The 18,650-nt window shown below is 52.9% G+C and overlaps 2 protein-coding genes across 6 annotated transcripts in view; one reads left to right on the forward strand and one right to left on the reverse strand.

Annotated features, from left to right (window-relative positions):
- LOC140398652 (sorting nexin-11-like) overlaps window positions 1-16,854 on the reverse strand; it is a 166,254-nt gene extending 149,400 nt beyond the window's left edge. For 4 of the 5 annotated variants that reach the window (XM_072487564.1, XM_072487565.1, XM_072487560.1 and 1 more), the window contains exons 1-2: window positions 16,791-16,854; window positions 10,299-10,421 (exon numbers count right to left, since the gene is read on the reverse strand). The gene's annotated coding sequence lies outside the window, so the exon portion shown is untranslated. Of the gene's footprint in view, window positions 1-10,298; window positions 10,422-16,346; window positions 16,557-16,790 lie in introns of those variants that run through there. The other variant, XM_072487561.1, reaches the window with a different exon arrangement.
- cbx1b (chromobox homolog 1b (HP1 beta homolog Drosophila)) overlaps window positions 16,758-18,650 on the forward strand; it is a 38,170-nt gene continuing 36,277 nt past the window's right edge. Inside the window, exon 1 of the mRNA XM_072487567.1 lies at window positions 16,758-16,934. Within this exon, the coding sequence (XP_072343668.1) occupies window positions 16,931-16,934 (4 nt within the window). The 5' untranslated portion in view covers window positions 16,758-16,930. The remainder of the gene's footprint in view (window positions 16,935-18,650) is intronic.

Raw genomic sequence — 18,650 nt, forward strand, 5'->3', positions numbered from 1 at the left:
TCTCCCACTCTCATTCCCCGCACTGTCTCCCACTCTCACTCCCCTCACTGTCTCCCACTCTCACTCCCCTCACTGTCTCCTACTCCCCCACCCCGCACTGTCTCCCACTCTCACTCCCCTCACTGTCTCCCACTCTCACTCCCCTCACTGTCTCCCACTCCCCCTCCCTGCACTGTCTCCCACTCCCCCACCCCGCACTGTCTCCAACTCCCCCACCCCGCACTGTCTCCCACTCCCCCACCCCGCACTGTCTCCCACTCTCACTCCCCTCACTGTCTCCCACTCCCCCTCCCTGCACTGTCTCCCACTCTCACTCCCTTCACTGTCTCCCACTCTCACTCCCCTCACTGTCTCCCACTCCCCCACCCTGCACTGTCTCCCACTCTCACTCCCCTCACTGTCTCCCACTCTCACTCCCCTCACTGTCTCCCACTCTCACTCCCTTCACTGTCTCCCACTCTCACTCCCCGCACTGTCTCCCACTCTCACTCCCCTCACTGTCTCCCACTCTCACTCCCTTCACTGTCTCCCACTCTCACTCCCCTCACTGTCTCCCACTCTCACTCCCCTCGCTGTCTCCCACTCCCCGCACTGTCTCCCACTCTCTCTCCCTTCACTGTCTCCCACTCCCCTCACTGTCTCCCACTCTCACTCCCCTCACTGTCTCCCACTCCCACTCCCCTCACTGTCTCCCACTCTCACTCCCCTCACTGTCTCCCACTCTCACTCCCCGCACTGTCTCCCACTCTCACTCCCCTCACTGTCTCCCACTCTCACTCCCTTCACTGTCTCCCACTCTCACTCCCCGCACTGTCTCCCACTCTCACTCCCCTCACTGTCTCCCACTCTCACTCCCCGCACTGTCTCCCACTCCCCCACCCTGCACTGTCTCCCACTCCCCCACCCTGCACTGTCTCCCACTCTCACTCCCCTCACTGTCTCCCACTCTCACTCCCCTCACTGTCTCCCACTCCCCCTCCCTGCACTGTCTCCTACTCCCCCACCCCGCACTGTCTCCAACTCCCCCAACCCGCACTGTCTCCCACTCCCCCACCCCGCACTGTCTCCCACTCTCACTCCCCTCACTGTCTCCCACTCCCCCTCCCTGCACTGTCTCCCACTCCCTTCACTGTCTCCCACTCTCACTCCCCTCACTGTCTCCCACTCCCCCACCCTGCACTGTCTCCCACTCTCACTCCCCTCACTGTCTCCCACTCTCACTCCCTTCACTGTCTCCCACTCTCACTCCCCGCACTGTCTCCCACTCTCACTCCCCTCACTGTCTCCCACTCTCACTCCCTTCACTGTCTCCCACTCTCACTCCCCTCACTGTCTCCCACTCTCACTCCCCTCGCTGTCTCCCACTCCCCGCACTGTCTCCCACTCTCCTCACTGTCTCCCACTCTCTCTCCCTTCACTGTCTCCCACTCCCCTCACTGTCTCCCACTCTCACTCCCCTCACTGTCTCCCACTCCCACTCCCCTCACTGTCTCCCACTCTCACTCCCCGAACTGTCTCCCAATCTCACTCCCCGCACTGTCTCCCACTCTCACTCCCCTCACTGTCTCCCACTCTCACTCCCTTCACTGTCTCCCACTCTCACTCCCCGCACTGTCTCCCACTCTCACTCCCCTCACTGTCTCCCACTCTCACTCCCCTCACTGTCTCCCACTCCCCGCACTGTCTCCCACTCTCACTCCCCTCACTGTCTCCCACTCTCACTCCCTTCACTGTCTCCCACTCCCCTCACTGTCTCCCACTCTCACTCCCCTCACTGTCTCCCACTCTCACTCCCCTCACTGTCTCCCACTCTCACTCCCCGCACTGTCTCCCACTCTCACTCCCCGCACTGTCTCCCACTCTCACTCCCCGCACTGTCTCCCACTCTCACTCCCCGCACTGTCTCCCACTCTCACTCCCCGCACTGTCTCCCACTCCCCTGACTGTCTCCCACTCTCACTCCCCTCACTGTCTCCCACTCTCACTCCCCGCACTGTCTCCCACTCCCCTCACTGTCTCCCACTGTCACTCCCCTCACTGTCTCCCACTCTCATTCCCCTCACTGTCTCCCACTCTCATTCCCCGCACTGTCTCCCACTCTCACTCCCCTCACTGTCTCCCACTCTCACTCCCCTCACTGTCTCCCACTCCCCCACCCTGCACTGTCTCCCACTCTCACCCACCGCACTGTCTCCCACTCTCACTCCCCGCACTATCTCCCACTCCCCCACCCTGCACTGTCTCCCACTCCCCTCACTGTCTCCCACTCTCATTCCCCGCACTGTCTCCCACTCTCACTCCCCTCACTGTCTCCCACTCTCACTCCCCTCACTGTCTCCCACTCCCCCACCCCGCACTGTCTCCCACTCTCACTCCCCTCACTGTCTCCCACTCTCACTCCCCTTACTGTCTCCCACTCTCACTCCCTTCACTGTCTCCCACTCTCACTCCCCGCACTGTCTCCCACTCTCACTCCCCTCACTGTCTCCCACTCTCATTCCCCGCACTGTCTCCCACTCCCCCACCCTGCACTGTCTCCCACTCCCCCACCCTGCACTGTCTCCCACTCTCACTCCCCTCACTGTCTCCCACTCCCCCACCCCTCACTGTCTCCCACTCTCACTCCCCGCACTGTCTCCCACTCTCACTCCCCGCACTGTCTCCCACTCCCCTCACTGTCGCCCACTCTCACTCTCCTCACTGTCTCCCACTCCCCCACCCTGCACTGTCTCCCACTCTCACTCCCCTCAGTGTCTCCCACTCCCCCACCCTGCACTGTCTCCCACTCTCACTCCCCTCACTGTCTCCCACTCTCACTCCCCTCACCGTCTCCCACTCTCATTCCCCTCACTGTCTCCCACTCTCATTCCCCGCACTGTCTCCCACTCCCACTCCCCTCACTGTCTCCCACTCTCACTCCCCTCACTGTCTCCCACTCCCCCACCCTGCACTGTCTCCCACTCTCACCCACCGCACTGTCTCGCACTCTCACCCCCCGCACTGTCTCCCACTCTCACTCCCCGCACTATCTCCCACTCCCCCACCCTGCACTGTCTCCCACTCCCCTCACTGTCTCCCACTCTCATTCCCCGCACTGTCTCCCACTCTCACTCCCCTCACTGTCTCCCACTCTCACTCCCCTCACTGTCTCCCACTCCCCCACCCCTCACTGTCTCCCACTCTCACTCCCCTCACTGTCTCCCACTCCCACTCCCCTCACTGTCTCCCACTCCCCCTCCCTGCACTGTCTCCCACTCCCCCACCCCGCACTGTCTCCAACTCCCCCACCCCGCACTGTCTCCCACTCCCCCACCCCGCACTGTCTCCCACTCTCACTCCCCTCACTGTCTCCCACTCCCCCTCCCTGCACTGTCTCCCACTCTCACTCCCTTCACTGTCTCCCACTCTCACTCCCCTCACTGTCTCCCACTCCCCCACCCTGCACTGTCTCCCACTCTCACTCCCCTCACTGTCTCCCACTCTCACTCCCCTCACTGTCTCCCACTCTCACTCCCTTCACTGTCTCCCACTCTCACTCCCCGCACTGTCTCCCACTCTCACTCCCCTCACTGTCTCCCACTCTCACTCCCTTCACTGTCTCCCACTCTCACTCCCCTCAGTGTCTCCCACTCTCACTCCCCTCGCTGTCTCCCACTCCCCGCACTGTCTCCCACTCTCCTCACTGTCTCCCACTCTCTCTCCCTTCACTGTCTCCCACTCCCCTCACTGTCTCCCACTCTCACTCCCCTCACTGTCTCCCACTCCCACTCCCCTCACTGTCTCCCACTCTCACTCCCCTCGCTGTCTCCCACTCTCACTCCCCGCACTGTCTCCCACTCTCACTCCCCTCACTGTCTCCCACTCTCACTCCCTTCACTGTCTCCCACTCTCACTCCCCGCACTGTCTCCCACTCTCACTCCCCTCACTGTCTCCCACTCTCACTCCCCGCACTGTCTCCCACTCCCCCACCCTGCACTGTCTCCCACTCCCCCACCCTGCACTGTCTCCCACTCTCACTCCCCTCACTGTCTCCCACTCTCACTCCCCTCACTGTCTCCCACTCCCCCTCCCTGCACTGTCTCCTACTCCCCCACCCCGCACTGTCTCCAACTCCCCCACCCCGCACTGTCTCCCACTCCCCCACCCCGCACTGTCTCCCACTCTCACTCCCCTCACTGTCTCCCACTCCCCCTCCCTGCACTGTCTCCCACTCCCTTCACTGTCTCCCACTCTCACTCCCCTCACTGTCTCCCACTCCCCCACCCTGCACTGTCTCCCACTCTCACTCCCCTCACTGTCTCCCACTCTCACTCCCTTCACTGTCTCCCACTCTCACTCCCCGCACTGTCTCCCACTCTCACTCCCTTCACTGTCTCCCACTCTCACTCCCCTCACTGTCTCCCACTCTCACTCCCCTCGCTGTCTCCCACTCCCCGCACTGTCTCCCACTCTCCTCACTGTCTCCCACTCTCTCTCCCTTCACTGTCTCCCACTCCCCTCACTGTCTCCCACTCTCACTCCCCTCACTGTCTCCCACTCCCACTCCCCTCACTGTCTCCCACTCTCACTCCCCTCACTGTCTCCCACTCTCACTCCCCGCACTGTCTCCCACTCTCACTCCCTTCACTGTCTCCCACTCTCACTCCCCGCACTGTCTCCCACTCTCACTCCCCGCACTGTCTCCCACTCTCACTCCCCTCACTGTCTCCCACTCCCCGCACTGTCTCCCACTCTCACTCCCCTCACTGTCTCCCACTCTCACTCCCTTCACTGTCTCCCACTCCCCTCACTGTCTCCCACTCTCACTCCCCTCACTGTCTCCCACTCTCACTCCCCTCACTGTCTCCCACTCTCACTCCCCGCACTGTCTCCCACTCTCACTCCCCTCACTGTCTCCCACTCTCACTCCCCGCACTGTCTCCCACTCTCACTCCCCGCACTGTCTCCCACTCTCACTCCCCTCACTGTCTCCCACTCCCCTCACTGTCTCCCACTCTCACTCCCCTCACTGTCTCCCACTCTCACTCCCCTCACTGTCTCCCACTCTCACTCCCCTCACTGTCTCCCACTCCCACTCCCCTCACTGTCTCCCACTCTCACTCCCCTCACTGTCTCCCACTCTCACTCCCCGCACTGTCTCCCACTCTCACTCCCCTCACTGTCTCCCACTCTCACTCCCTTCACTGTCTCCCACTCTCACTCCCCGCACTGTCTCCCACTCTCACTCCCCGCACTGTCTCCCACTCTCACTCCCCTCACTGTCTCCCACTCCCCGCACTGTCTCCCACTCTCACTCCCCTCACTGTCTCCCACTCTCACTCCCTTCACTGTCTCCCACTCCCCTCACTGTCTCCCACTCTCACTCCCCTCACTGTCTCCCACTCTCACTCCCCTCACTGTCTCCCACTCTCACTCCCCGCACTGTCTCCCACTCTCACTCCCCGCACTGTCTCCCACTCTCACTCCCCGCACTGTCTCCCACTCTCACTCCCCGCACTGTCTCCCACTCTCACTCCCCGCACTGTCTCCCACTCTCACTCCCCGCACTGTCTCCCACTCCCCTCACTGTCTCCCACTCTCACTCCCCTCACTGTCTCCCACTCTCACTCCCCGCACTGTCTCCCACTCCCCTCACTGTCTCCCACTCTCACTCCCCTCACTGTCTCCCACTCTCATTCCCCTCACTGTCTCCCACTCTCATTCCCCGCACTGTCTCCCACTCTCATTCCCCGCACTGTCTCCCACTCTCATTCCCCGCACTGTCTCCCACTCTCACTCCCCTCACTGTCTCCCACTCTCACTCCCCTCACTGTCTCCCACTCTCACTCCCCTCACTGTCTCCCACTCCCCCACCCTGCACTGTCTCCCACTCTCACCCACCGCACTGTCTCGCACTCTCACCCCCCGCACTGTCTCCCACTCTCACTCCCCGCACTATCTCCCACTCCCCCACCCTGCACTGTCTCCCACTCCCCTCACTGTCTCCCACTCTCATTCCCCGCACTGTCTCCCACTCTCACTCCCCTCACTGTCTCCCACTCTCACTCCCCTCACAGTCTCCCACTCTCACTCCCCTCACTGTCTCCCACTCCCCCACCCCGCACTGTCTCCCACTCTCACTCCCCTCACTGTCTCCCACTCTCACTCCCCTCACTGTCTCCCACTCCCCCTCCCTGCACTGTCTCCCACTCCCCCACACCGCACTGTCTCCAACTCCCCCACCCCGCACTGTCTCCCACTCCCCCACCCCGCACTGTCTCCCACTCTCACTCCCCTCACTGTCTCCCACTCCCCCTCCCTGCACTGTCTCCCACTCCCTTCACTGTCTCCCACTCTCACTCCCCTCACTGTCTCCCACTCCCCCACCCTGCACTGTCTCCCACTCTCACTCCCCTCACTGTCTCCCACTCTCACTCCCCTCACTGTCTCCCACTCTCACTCCCTTCACTGTCTCCCACTCTCACTCCCCGCACTGTCTCCCACTCTCACTCCCCTCACTGTCTCCCACTCTCACTCCCTTCACTGTCTCCCACTCTCACTCCCTTCACTGTCTCCCACTCTCACTCCCCTCACTGTCTCCCACTCTCACTCCCCTCGCTGTCTCCCACTCCCCGCACTGTCTCCCACTCTCCTCACTGTCTCCCACTCTCTCTCCCTTCACTGTCTCCCACTCCCCTCACTGTCTCCCACTCTCACTCCCCTCACTGTCTCCCACTCCCCTCACTGTCTCCCACTCTCACTCCCCTCACTGTCTCCCACTCTCACTCCCCGCACTGTCTCCCACTCTCACTCCCCTCACTGTCTCCCACTCTCACTCCCTTCACTGTCTCCCACTCTCACTCCCCGCACTGTCTCCCACTCTCACTCCCCTCACTGTCTCCCACTCTCACTCTACCGCACTGTCTCCCACTCCCCCACCCTGCACTGTCTCCCACTCCCCCACCCTGCACTGTCTCCCACTCTCACTCCCCTCACTGTCTCCCACTCCCCCTCCCTGCACTGTCTCCCACTCACCCTCCCTGCACTGTCTCCTACTCCCCCACCCCGCACTGTCTCCAACTCCCCCACCCCGCACTGTCTCCCACTCCCCCACCCCGCACTGTCTCCCACTCTCACTCCCCTCACTGTCTCCCACTCCCCCTCCCTGCACTGTCTCCCACTCTCACTCCCCTCACTGTCTCCCACTCTCACTCCCCTCACTGTCTCCCACTCTCACTCCCCTCACTGTCTCCCACTCTCACTCCACTCACTGTCTCCCACTCTCACTCCCCTCACTGTCTCCCACTCTCACTCCCCTCACTGTCTCCCACTCTCATTCCCCTCACTGTCTCCCACTCTCATTCCCCGCACTGTCTCCCACTCTCACTCCCCTCACTGTCTCCCACTCTCACTCCACTCACTGTCTCCCACTCTCACTCCCCTCACTGTCTCCCACTCCCCTCACTGACAGAACAACCCCAACAATATAATTCCTAAAACATAGACTTGTCGAACAAAAACACCCCCCCCTCCCCCCCCTTAGCATTCAATAGCAACCAGCTCCCCAAAGTGCCTAATAAACAAACCCCCAAGATTGTTGAACCCCTCCTTCACTCTACCTCAGCTGAAACCTCACCTTCTCCAGGGTCAGAAACCCCAGCAGGTCCCCCCACCACTCCGAGGCACAGGGCGGAGAGACTGACCACCACCCCAACAAGACCCGCCTAAGAACGATCAGTGAGGCGAAGGCTAAAACGTCTGCCCCCGTTACCGCCTGCAACTCTGGTCGGTCCGACATCCCGAAAATGGCTTCTAGGGGACCAGGCTCCACATCCATGTGCAAAACCCCGCTAGATAGTGTTAAATAACTCCCGCCAATACCTTTCCAGCTTCGGGCAGGGCCAAAACATATGACCATGGTTTGTGGGCCCCTCCCACATTACTCACAAACATCCACCATCCACTCAAACGGCTGGCTCATCTTTGATTTTGTGAGGTGCGTCCTATACACAATCTTCAATTGCATCAGCCCCAAGCTCACGCACGAGGTTGAGACATTTACCCTCTGCAGCAACTCACACCACAGTCCGTCTTCCATCGCCCTCCCCCAGCTCTTTTTCCCACTTCATCTCCCCCCCACAGGACACCCTATTTTCCTCCACGATCCTCCCATAAATCACCAATACAGCCCGCTTGTCCCCCCCCCGACAGTACCGCCTCCAACAGCAAGGAGGCCAGCGTTATCGGGAAGGTCGGGAAATCCTTCCTTGCAAAGTCTCGAATGTGCAGGTACCTAAACCCTTCCCCCTGCAACAACCCGTACTTCTCTCCCAGCTCCTCCAAGCTCACAAATCGTTCCCCAAGAAACAGATCCTTCATTTCATTAATCCCCTCTCGTCCTAGACTTGAAACCAGCTGGGATCGGAAGAGTATTGTACATATTATTACTTTGCAATAAAACTTTTTCTCCATTCGCCTCGGACTCGTCTGTGGTCACTAAATCACCATTGCTTCTTTTGCCCATTTTTCCCATCACCTTAAATCAGTGTCCTCTGATTCTCGATCCTTCCAGGTACAGTAAGTTTCTCTTTATCTACTCTGTCCACTCCCCTCACAACCTTGAACACCTCTATCAAATCCCTTCAAATAAGAGCAAATGTGGCCATACAGTCCCTCAAGCCTGTACCACCGTTCAATACGATCATGCTGATCTGATCTTGGCCTTAACTGCACATCACTGTTCGTTTCCCATAAATCATGAAGTAGTAACTAGTAACACCACGCTTGTGAGTTTTCAAAGCCTGCAGTTTGTTGGGAGATTGTTAGGATAAGAGTTGGCAGAGTTCCATGTTTGTGATTATATAGACAATTACAGGTCAGCCCTTTAAACAGCGAATTTTTGTTAAAATTCCAAAAGAAAGTGGTTTCATAGAATCATAGAATTATAGAATTTACAGTGCAGAAGACCATTCGGCCCATCGAGTCTGCACCGGCCCTTGGAAAGAGCACCCCACTCAAGCACACACCTCCTCCACCCCATCCCCTTAACCCAGTGTAGCCATCTGAGATGACCACCTGCAAAGGACCATGGGAATTATGGCCATTATGGCCAACCCAGGACTCAGACAGATGCAGAGCTTCTGTGTATTTACAACCCAGGTAGCTAGATTTGATCGAAACCCCCGCTCATTTGCATTCTAATGGCCCATCTCCCCAGAACAATAGGACTCCAATCAAGAAACCGATACAGCCACAGACTGATTGGCGTCACTCCCTTTACTCAGAGAGCCCAACTGCCAAGGTCAATGACCGCTAAGGACCCGCCCAGCCACCCGCCCCCTTATTGGCCTAAATCGAAGGCAGTGATCGAAGCCCTGTCGAATTATTGGGTCCAAGATTAAGGACCGCCCCAAAGAGTGTAAAACCCTAGAGGGATAAAAGGGGACACAGCCATGTGTTCGGTCTCCTTTGAATCCGGCCTGTGCCAGCCCAACTGCAGCATAATGACCTGACAGCCAAGTTCAAGACCAACAATCGCTACATGACGGATGAGCCCAGCAGAGACAGAGCCACTTCTTCAAACCAGCCACGTGATCCAGATAAAGGCCTTATCCACTTGCACAGTGCCGGTCGCCTGAAGTTAAGTATAGGTTAATGTAGTTGATAGGTGTAGTTTAACTTGTAGTATATTGTGCTTGCATGTCGAAGTAACCCTTGTTTGTAAATAAACCATCTTTGAACTTGAACTGACTAACTGGTTGTGTGGTCATTTTACTGATATACGGGAAAGCCTTGTGGTTCAGTAAGATAAATAGAAACATCCACAGTATTGGCGACGCTGTTGGGACATAACATCATATCATAAAAAGAGCCTCAGTATCATATTGGTGACTCTAAAGAGCAACATTATTATAGTATTCCATTAAATTGGCAACACCAGTAACCTCAATTAACCTTTTTGGTCACTAAGGGCAATTTATCATGGCCAATCCACCTAACCCGCACATCTTTGGACTGGGGGAGGAAACCGGAGCACCCGGAGGAAACCCACGCACACACGGGGAGAACGTGCAGACTCCGCACAGACAGTGACCCAAGCCGGGAATCAAACCTGGGACCCTGGAGCTGTGAAGCAACTGTGCTAACCACTGATTTCACACTGATAGTGCCAGGAGACCAGTCTAGATAGCTGATACATCAAGATTACCGAAACACCCTGGGTTAATATTGTACAGTTAATTCCACAATAACCTACTCCCAGCGAGCAAGCCCTTCACAAGGAGCTGTAGATCTGAAACAGTAAAATTGACTTTCCAACCTGCATTTTCTGTGAGCATGCTTTCCGCTGCAAACCTGCAGGATGAGCTCTTTTGTAAATCTGCTCCTTCAGTTGTTGCGCTCAGCCACTTCTCCCAGTCAGCTCGCTTGGCACTGACATTTGCTATATAAACAGGTTTTTAAAAATGACACTATTAGCTTACCATTTTCAAATGTTTTTGTTTAAACTGCAAAAACAAACAACCATTAATGTTGCATCTACATGCTTGAGCCTGTTTTTTTAAACCATCAGCATCACCTGATATATTCAGGTACAGAAATACTGACATTACTGAAAAGTCAATAGCTCTTTTCTCATGGGCATCAGGTCACAGGGAGACGATTTCCACAATTCTCGGAACTGTATAAATTACAGATAGTCACCGAATAAAGACACCAACTAAAAATCAGTTGTTGCCCACCCAGTGACTCAGCAAGTGGATTCAGTGAATATAGAGCTGGAAAATCCCAGGTGTGACGCTGAGTCCTTTCCTGAGCTCACTGATCTCAGGGGGAGCACCTGTGCAAGTTGGGATCAGCTAAGATGCACCCCACTCCAGTATGGTTAAACAGCCACTGTCGTGATCTTACAAGCGGATTAGCTGCTTAGAGGAGAGAACTATGTCACAGCTCAAAGTGAAATCTCTCACAATAGGATTTAAAAAAAAACAAATCTGCTATGGGATTGAGTAGTTGAGGTTCAAATACCACCTTTCAACTGTGGGATTTCAGTTCAAATCAATTTTCTCTGTTAGCTGGCTTAAGAATCAATGGTCAATCTCAATCCAGTGACCAATTGACCTAACTGCAAAACTGGCTTTTGATTTGGTTCTAATAAGAACATAAGAAATAGGAGCAGGAGTCAGCCATTTAGTGGCAATGATATCCTGGGCCATCCTCCTGCTCAAAGTGGCATCTATTTTTGGTTGGCAAATGAGGTTGACATTGGGTTCCACCAGATCTTACTGATTCACAGAGTGCAGGAGGCGGCTATTTGGCTCATTGAGGATTCTACCTAATCCCACTCCCCTGCCATATCCCATGACCTTGTACATTCTTTATTTTCAGATAGCAATCCAATTCCATTTTGAATATCTCGATCAAACCTATCACCCTCTTAGGAAGTTTGTTCAAATCTCCAACCACCCACTGGGTGAAAATTAATTTCCTCACATCACTTCTACTCCTTTGCCAATTATTCTCAATCTGTGACTCTAACTCTTGGTGTTCTCTTGAATGGGAACAGTCTCCCACTATTTATACTGTCCATACCCCTCAGGGTCTTGAATAGCTATATCAAGTCTCCTCTCAGCCTTCTTTTCTCCAAGGAAACCAGTCCCTACCTGTCAATCTATCTTCATAGCTACAGCTTTTTAGCCCTGGAATCATTCTTCTGAATCTCCTTTTGGTCTTTCCAATGCCTTCACATTCTTCCTCAAGTATGTTGCCCAGAACTTGACAAAGTCTCCAGATGCAGCCTAACTATTGTTTTATACAAGTTCAATTTGATCTCCTTACTCTTGTACTCAATGTCCCTATTAACAAAGCCGAAGATACCATATGCCAAATTAACTGGTCTCAACATGCACTGCCATCTTCAATTACTTATGTACTGTACACCAAGGTTCCTCTGTTCCTACACCTCCTTTAGAGTTTTTCCGTTTATTTTATGTTGTCTCTCTGTATTCTTCCTGCCAAAATGAATCACCTCAAATTCCTCTGCACTAAACTTAATCTGCCATTTGTCTGCCCGATCCACCAATGTATCTATGGCCTTTTGAAGTCCAAGGCTATCCTCATCACAGTTGACAATGCCTCCAATCTGTGGGTCACATGCAACTTTTGAAATCATGTGCTGAACAGCACAGTCCAGGTCATTATTATATATCAAGAAGAGCAAGGCTCCCAACAATGATCCCAGGGGAACACCGCTACAAACCCTCCTCCAATCCTGAATAACACCCATTTATCACTGCTATGTGGTTCCTGTCACTCAGTCAATTTCTTGTCCAAGTGCCGACTTTTCCTTATTCCATGAGCTAGAATTTTGCTCACAGTCTGTTGTGTGGCACCAGTATCAAATATCTTTTTAAAATCCATATACACCACATCAACAGTGTTGACTTTATCAACCTTCTCTGTTACCTCCTCAAAAAGCTCCAGTAAATCAGTTAAACATGTTTTTCCTTGATGAATCAATGTTGTCTTTCCTTAATTATCCTGCACTTGTCTAAGTGACTTTCAATTTTGTCGGAAATATCGTTTCCAGAAGTTTCCCTACCACCAAAGTCAAATTGGCAGGTCTGTAGTTGCTGACATTATCCTTGCACCCTTTTTTGAACAAGAGTGTAACATTCACAATTCTCCAGTCCTCCCGTGCCAACCCTGTGTCTGAAGAAGATTATCATCAGTGCCTCTAAATTTTCCACTCTCACTTCCCTCAGTACCCTTGGGTGCATCTCATCTGGTCCTGGTACACCCCCATGAAGGCCACGGTTCCCCGTAACCTCCCCGTTTCCTACTGATGTCATTGGTCCCAATGTGGACCATGATTTCTGGCTGTTAACCTCCCCAAAAGAATGTCTTGGAGCTGCTCTGTGACAATCTTGGCCCTGGCACCAGAGGCAACATACTATCTTGGACTTATGTCTACGGCCACAAAAACACTTGTCTGCTACCCTAACTATGGAATTCCCACCACTACTGCACTCTCACTCTTCTTCCTCCCTTCCTCTGCAGCTGAGTCACTCATGGTGCCACAAACTTGGTTCTTGCTAAAGTCCTGTGAGGAACCATCTTGCCCACAAGTATCCAAAATGGAAAAGCTGTTAGAGAGAGAGGTTGGCCTCAGCAGATTCCTGCACCACATGCCTGTTTCTCTCAGATACTCAGGCAATCACCCATTCCCTCTCGGCCTGTGTAGCTGCCTCTTAAATGTACTCTCCATGTAATCCTTAGCCTTGCGGATGCCCCACAGTGTTTCCAGCTATTGCTTCAATTTCCTGCGTGACCCACGTCCCACAGGATGCACGTTCCACATAGCCGAGCTGCATCCTTAAACTTCGTATGATATAACACACGGTCACTCATCAATTGTCTCCTCTGTGCCTAGTCCGGGAAGGTTTATACTTGCAAACCAATCAACTTTCATGGTTCCTCTGATGTAATTTTTAGATTTACCTCCTTTCTAAACTGAAGTCTCCGCCACTCTCTGTGCCTTGGTGATCTCACCAAGCATCATTTGAGGAGGGGGTTCCACCAATAAAGAGCATGAGAGACCCAGCTAAAAGTGAAATCATTCAGAAGTGAATTCTAAAGTGAAATCCTGAGCAAGCCCATAAGAAGCCCACCAATACCATTGCATTTGGGTTGGTTTAGCACAGTGGGCTAAACAGCTGGCTTGTAATGCAGAACAATGCCAGCAGCGCGGCTTCAATTCCCGTACCAGCCTCCCCAGAATGTGGCAACTAGGGGCTTTTCACAGTAACTTCATTGAAGCTTACTTGTGACAATAAGTGATTATTATTATCATTTATCAAAACTTGATCCCAAATTCATACTCCAACTCCCTGATTTAGATTGACTCCATCTGACTAAGAGCTTTATTGCCAGGGGAGCATGAATCCACTCCTTAAAAAAGCAGTGTATGCGCTGATCTACTTGTGGCTTCCCATGACCAGTGGGCACTGCAAGGCATTTGGGAGACAAGTGACAACATTATTAAGTTGCCTTTTATTATTTGATTCTTTTTTCTATTAATTGTGTCCATCTAAAAAGGGGACAGTTTTGTTTGATGACTCGAGGGCAACCCAGTGCCTCCTCCAGGGATTTATTCAAAAAGGTCAAATGGACTGCAGCGGTTCAAGAAGGCAGCTGATCACTCTCTTTTCAAGGACTATTAGGGAAGGACAACAAATCCTTGCTAGTGACACCCACATCCAGCACGGTTTAATTCCCGTACCAGCCTCCCCGAACAGGTGCCGGAATGTGGCGACTAGGAGCTTTTCACATTAACTTCATTTGAAGCCTACTTGTGACAATAAGCGATTTTCATTTCATTTCATTTGAAAGAGTGTGAGTGGTTTGGACTGCATTATCCCTCTTTTACAATTTTAAAGGGGTTGCTCCTCATGTTGCTGATCTTTGGTCACCCAGTGTGGATGGAAGAGTGTGCAGGAAGGTCAGAGAACTTTCTTGCAGTGTGCTCCTAGGCCTGGCAATTGGGACTTGTTCATTCTGCCTTCATTGGCTATCTTCCGCAGCCACGTCGAGGGGGAGCATGGTATCTACTGGTACACTTAAGCTTTCTGAGACCAGCGGGTACTGCAGTGTCTATATAGCATCATGAAGACATCAAACTACATTATAAATTGTTGTCATTCATGTTAGTTCTTTTAATATTTCAAAGGATCGCTGACATTTATTGCCTATTCCTAATTTGGAACTTACTGCTTGGCGCCCTTTAAAATGAGAAACCTTACAAAGGTTGCATTTATAGCACCTTTAACATAGTTAAAATATCTCAAGATGTTTCACAGGACCATAGAGTCGACACACTTGATCACAAGACACACAGGGACAGGCGACCAAAAGCTCATTCAAAGACATATGTTTGAGGGAAGGTGTTAAAGGAAGAGACAGTGGTGGAGCATTCTAGGGAGTTCCAGAACTTGGGCTGTTAGCTGAAGACACAGTGCCAATGGTGGGCAGCACGGTAGCACAAATGGATAGCATTGTGGCTTCACAGCGCCAGGGTCCCAGGTTCGATTCCCTGCTGGGTCACTGTCTGTACAGAGTCTGCACGTTCTCCCCACGTCTGCGTGGGTTTCCTCCGGGTGCTCCGGTTTCCTCCCACAGTCCAAAGACGTGCAGGTTAGGTGGATTGGTCATGCTAAATTGCCCTTAGTGTCCAAAAAGGTTAAGAGGGGTTATTGGGTTAAGGGGATAGGGTGAAAGTGAGGGCTTAAGTGGGTCGGTGCTGACTCGATGGGCCAAATGGCCTCCTTCTGCACTGTATGTTCTATGTCTAATTAAAACCAGTGATGCTCAAGGGGCCACAAGTCCCGAAAGACATGTCGTTAGGTAACTTGGACATTCTAAATTCTCCCTCTGCATACCCGAACAGGCGCAGAATGTGGCGACTAGGGGATTTTCACAGTAACTTCATTGCAGTGTTAATGTAAGCCTACTTGTGACAATAATGAAGATCATTATTAAGAGAAATCTCTTGAAGGGCTGTGGATGATTACAGAGATAGCGAGGGGTGAATCCATGGAGGGATTTGAAAAGAAGGATAAGAATTTTAAAATCCAGGTGCTGCTAGATGATGAAGGGGCGGCACAGTTGCTTCACTGCTCCAGGATCGTAGGTTCGATTCCCGGCTTGGGTCACTGTCTGTGCGGAGTCTGCACGTTCTCCCCGTGGGTTTCCTCCCACTGTCCAAAGATGTGCTGGTTAGGTGGATTGGCAATGATAAATTGTGCATAGTGAGAGAAAGAGAATATTTGGATTATTAAATGTATTAAATGAATAACAGACTAAAAGACTAACACAGGCTTGTGGAAAAGTACTGCTTGGACAAGGAAACAGATGCACATGAGGAAGTGGAAATAATGGAGAAGTAGGTATAGCATTAACAGAAGAAATAATAATAGGTCTGAATGTTGAGCAAGATAGATTGGGGAAGGCTTAGCAAAATAGAAGAGTGGACAGTCTTAAAGACATAAACAAGTCACTGAGGCCACGCAAATGTCCAAGGGAACCACCCACTGGACAGAAAAAGTACGTTAACGTGAACATATAATGTATGATGAAGCGTGAATACTGACATATAATGTATGATGAAGCGTGAATACTGACATATAATGTATGATGAAGGCGTATAAGGAAGAATGTGAACCTCAGTGAAACCTGATCCAATCAGGAGGAGAGGGCAGGAGAATGATAAACGAATAAAGTGTATATAAACAGACGAAACAAGCTATTTGGTGTGCTCCTGTCTAGGAGGCACCCGACTCTGCAGACTTGTATAAGGATAAATAAAACTAACTTGCTTCTAGTGTTTTTGTCCTCAGTGTCAGTGATTGTGAGCACACATTCAAATCTCACAATAGTGACCAAAAAGGGTAAGGTAAGGCGGGGTTGCTGGGTAGTGGGGTGGAGGTCTTGGCTTAGGTACGATGCTCTTTCCAAGGGCTGGTGCAGGCTCGATGGGCCGAATGGCCTCCTTCTGCACTGCAAAGTCTACGAAGCAGAGGAGGTGGGCAAGAGGTGATTGATTCCTCTTGATGATGTTATGATCCTAATCGACAGAAGCGAACCACCTGCAGTCACTCAATGCCAGGCCAGACCCCCCCCCCCCCCCCCACCCACCCCCCCACACACACACACTAATATTTCTGCCACAATAAATAACAGGGGTGGTAAAGCAGCCAGTGCAAACGGGGCGGGTTTGTTTTTGCAGCAGGCCCGCTGCTGGAGCGGGAGAATTTACCTGAGGCCGGTGGTTCCGGAGGTGCAGCGGCGGCAGCTTCCCCCCCCACTACTCCGGGTCCGCCTCCTCCCCGCTCCGGCTGCTCCCCGCACTCCCGCACCTCAGTTCCCCCCCCGGCAGCCACCATCTTCAGCGGCAACATGGGTAAAGCCTTTCCGCTCTCTCTCATGTCTAAATCCATGTTAGATAGATCCCCCACCCCCTCGGGGTTGTGTGTTCTGTGTTTGAAGCGGGCGGTGGAGGTTGTTTGGAGGGGGAAGGGGGAGAGTGTGTGTGGGGGAGGGGGTGCAGGCCGGCCTCGGGCTTTATTGTGTGTCGGGGTTTTTGTGCCGAGCCCTGAGCCTAGGCCGCAGCCTCACTCGGGTATCACTGACTGGGCCCCCGGTCGCGGTGGTGAGGGGGGCCCGCGGCGGAAACCCGGGGTTCTCACCCCCGCCATTCGCATTTTCAATAAATGTTTATTTTATCATCTAAAAACTTGCTTTGGTCCGCGCGCATGCGCGTTGGCCGTGCAGGCAGATAAAGGCGGAATGCTCAGCCGCGGTGTGACTTATGCAGCTGGTGTTCGGTGCATTTCCACGCCCGGTGCATTGCCATCCCTTTGCGATGCTTTGATTTTCTAAACCCGGGCTATGGGTTTTTTTTTCTTTCAGTTCCAGATTTTTCAAATTGGTTTCTGCCGCGCGCGCGATCTGTAGTCGCGGCGGTGTTTTAAGCGGCCACCCATGCGCAGTAAATCAGTCTTTTCCGAAGCGGGTCGGCCGATCGGCGGGCGCAGGGTGATTGGCGGGGAGGGGAACCTTGAGGGAAGCCCGCGCGGACTCGCTTCGGACTCTGATGGACCGCTGTTGGGAGCCGGCGCCGAGCGGTGGGGACTACAACTCCCGGCGTCCCCCGCGGCAGCCGCCATGTTGGAATGTCCCGCGTCTGCGCGCTTGCTTGGCTCCGGCTCTGAGGGTCGCTGTTGGGAGCCGGCGCCGAGCGGCGGGAACTACAACTCCCGGCGCCCCCCTGCGGCCGCCGCCATGTTGGAATGTCCCGCGCCTGCGCGCTAGCCGCGCTCGGTCACCCGTGGCGGGTTGTGAACAAGCCTTTTGTTTGTGTACATTTCTTTTAAATTTTACCAAACAATTTGAATAACAATTTTTTTTTGCGAGATTTCTTTTCTAAGACATAATAATCGTGGGATTTGAAGACGGTTTAAAATATAATTGTTCCTTTTTGTTAAAGGTACGGATTTGCATTTCAAACGTTACCTTTTTAAAGTTGCAAACACCACCTGCAGCTTAACGGGTACTCGGTACATTGAACTAGAAAAACATATATGCACTTCACTGATTCCCCCTTTAAGGCGTCAGTCAGTTGTCTCAGTGGGTGGCATTCTGGCCTCTGAAGTCAGGAGGTTGTGGGTTCAAGCCCCACTCCAGGGAGTTGGGTAGAGAATCGTGGGCGACCCTCTAATATAGAAATGCTGTTTGAGGTGTGATCCTTTCGGTGAGATATTAAACGGCGACCCTGTCTGTTCTCGGGATTGGATTTTAAGGATCCTGTGCAGGACAATATTTATCCCTCCACCAATATCTCCGAAAGCAAAGTGGACAAAATGTAAGTGGACAGTTAATCTGTGAGAGCAAGAACCACAATTGTTTGAAATTTGAAATGTCATAAATATATACATGATCTGGTGGAGGGAGAAATGGTTAGGTAAACTATCACATTTTGTTGTGGTGCGGGCAGCACCATTAATTGTTTTTATAAATAGAGTACCCAATTATTATTTTTCCAATGAAGGGGCAATTTAGCGTGGCCAATCCACCTAACTTGCGCATCTTTGGATTGTGGGGGTGAAACCCACGCAGA

The sequence above is a fragment of the Scyliorhinus torazame genome, chromosome 21, assembly GCF_047496885.1.
Source record: "Scyliorhinus torazame isolate Kashiwa2021f chromosome 21, sScyTor2.1, whole genome shotgun sequence".
NCBI classification, from domain to species: Eukaryota; Metazoa; Chordata; class Chondrichthyes; order Carcharhiniformes; family Scyliorhinidae; genus Scyliorhinus; species Scyliorhinus torazame.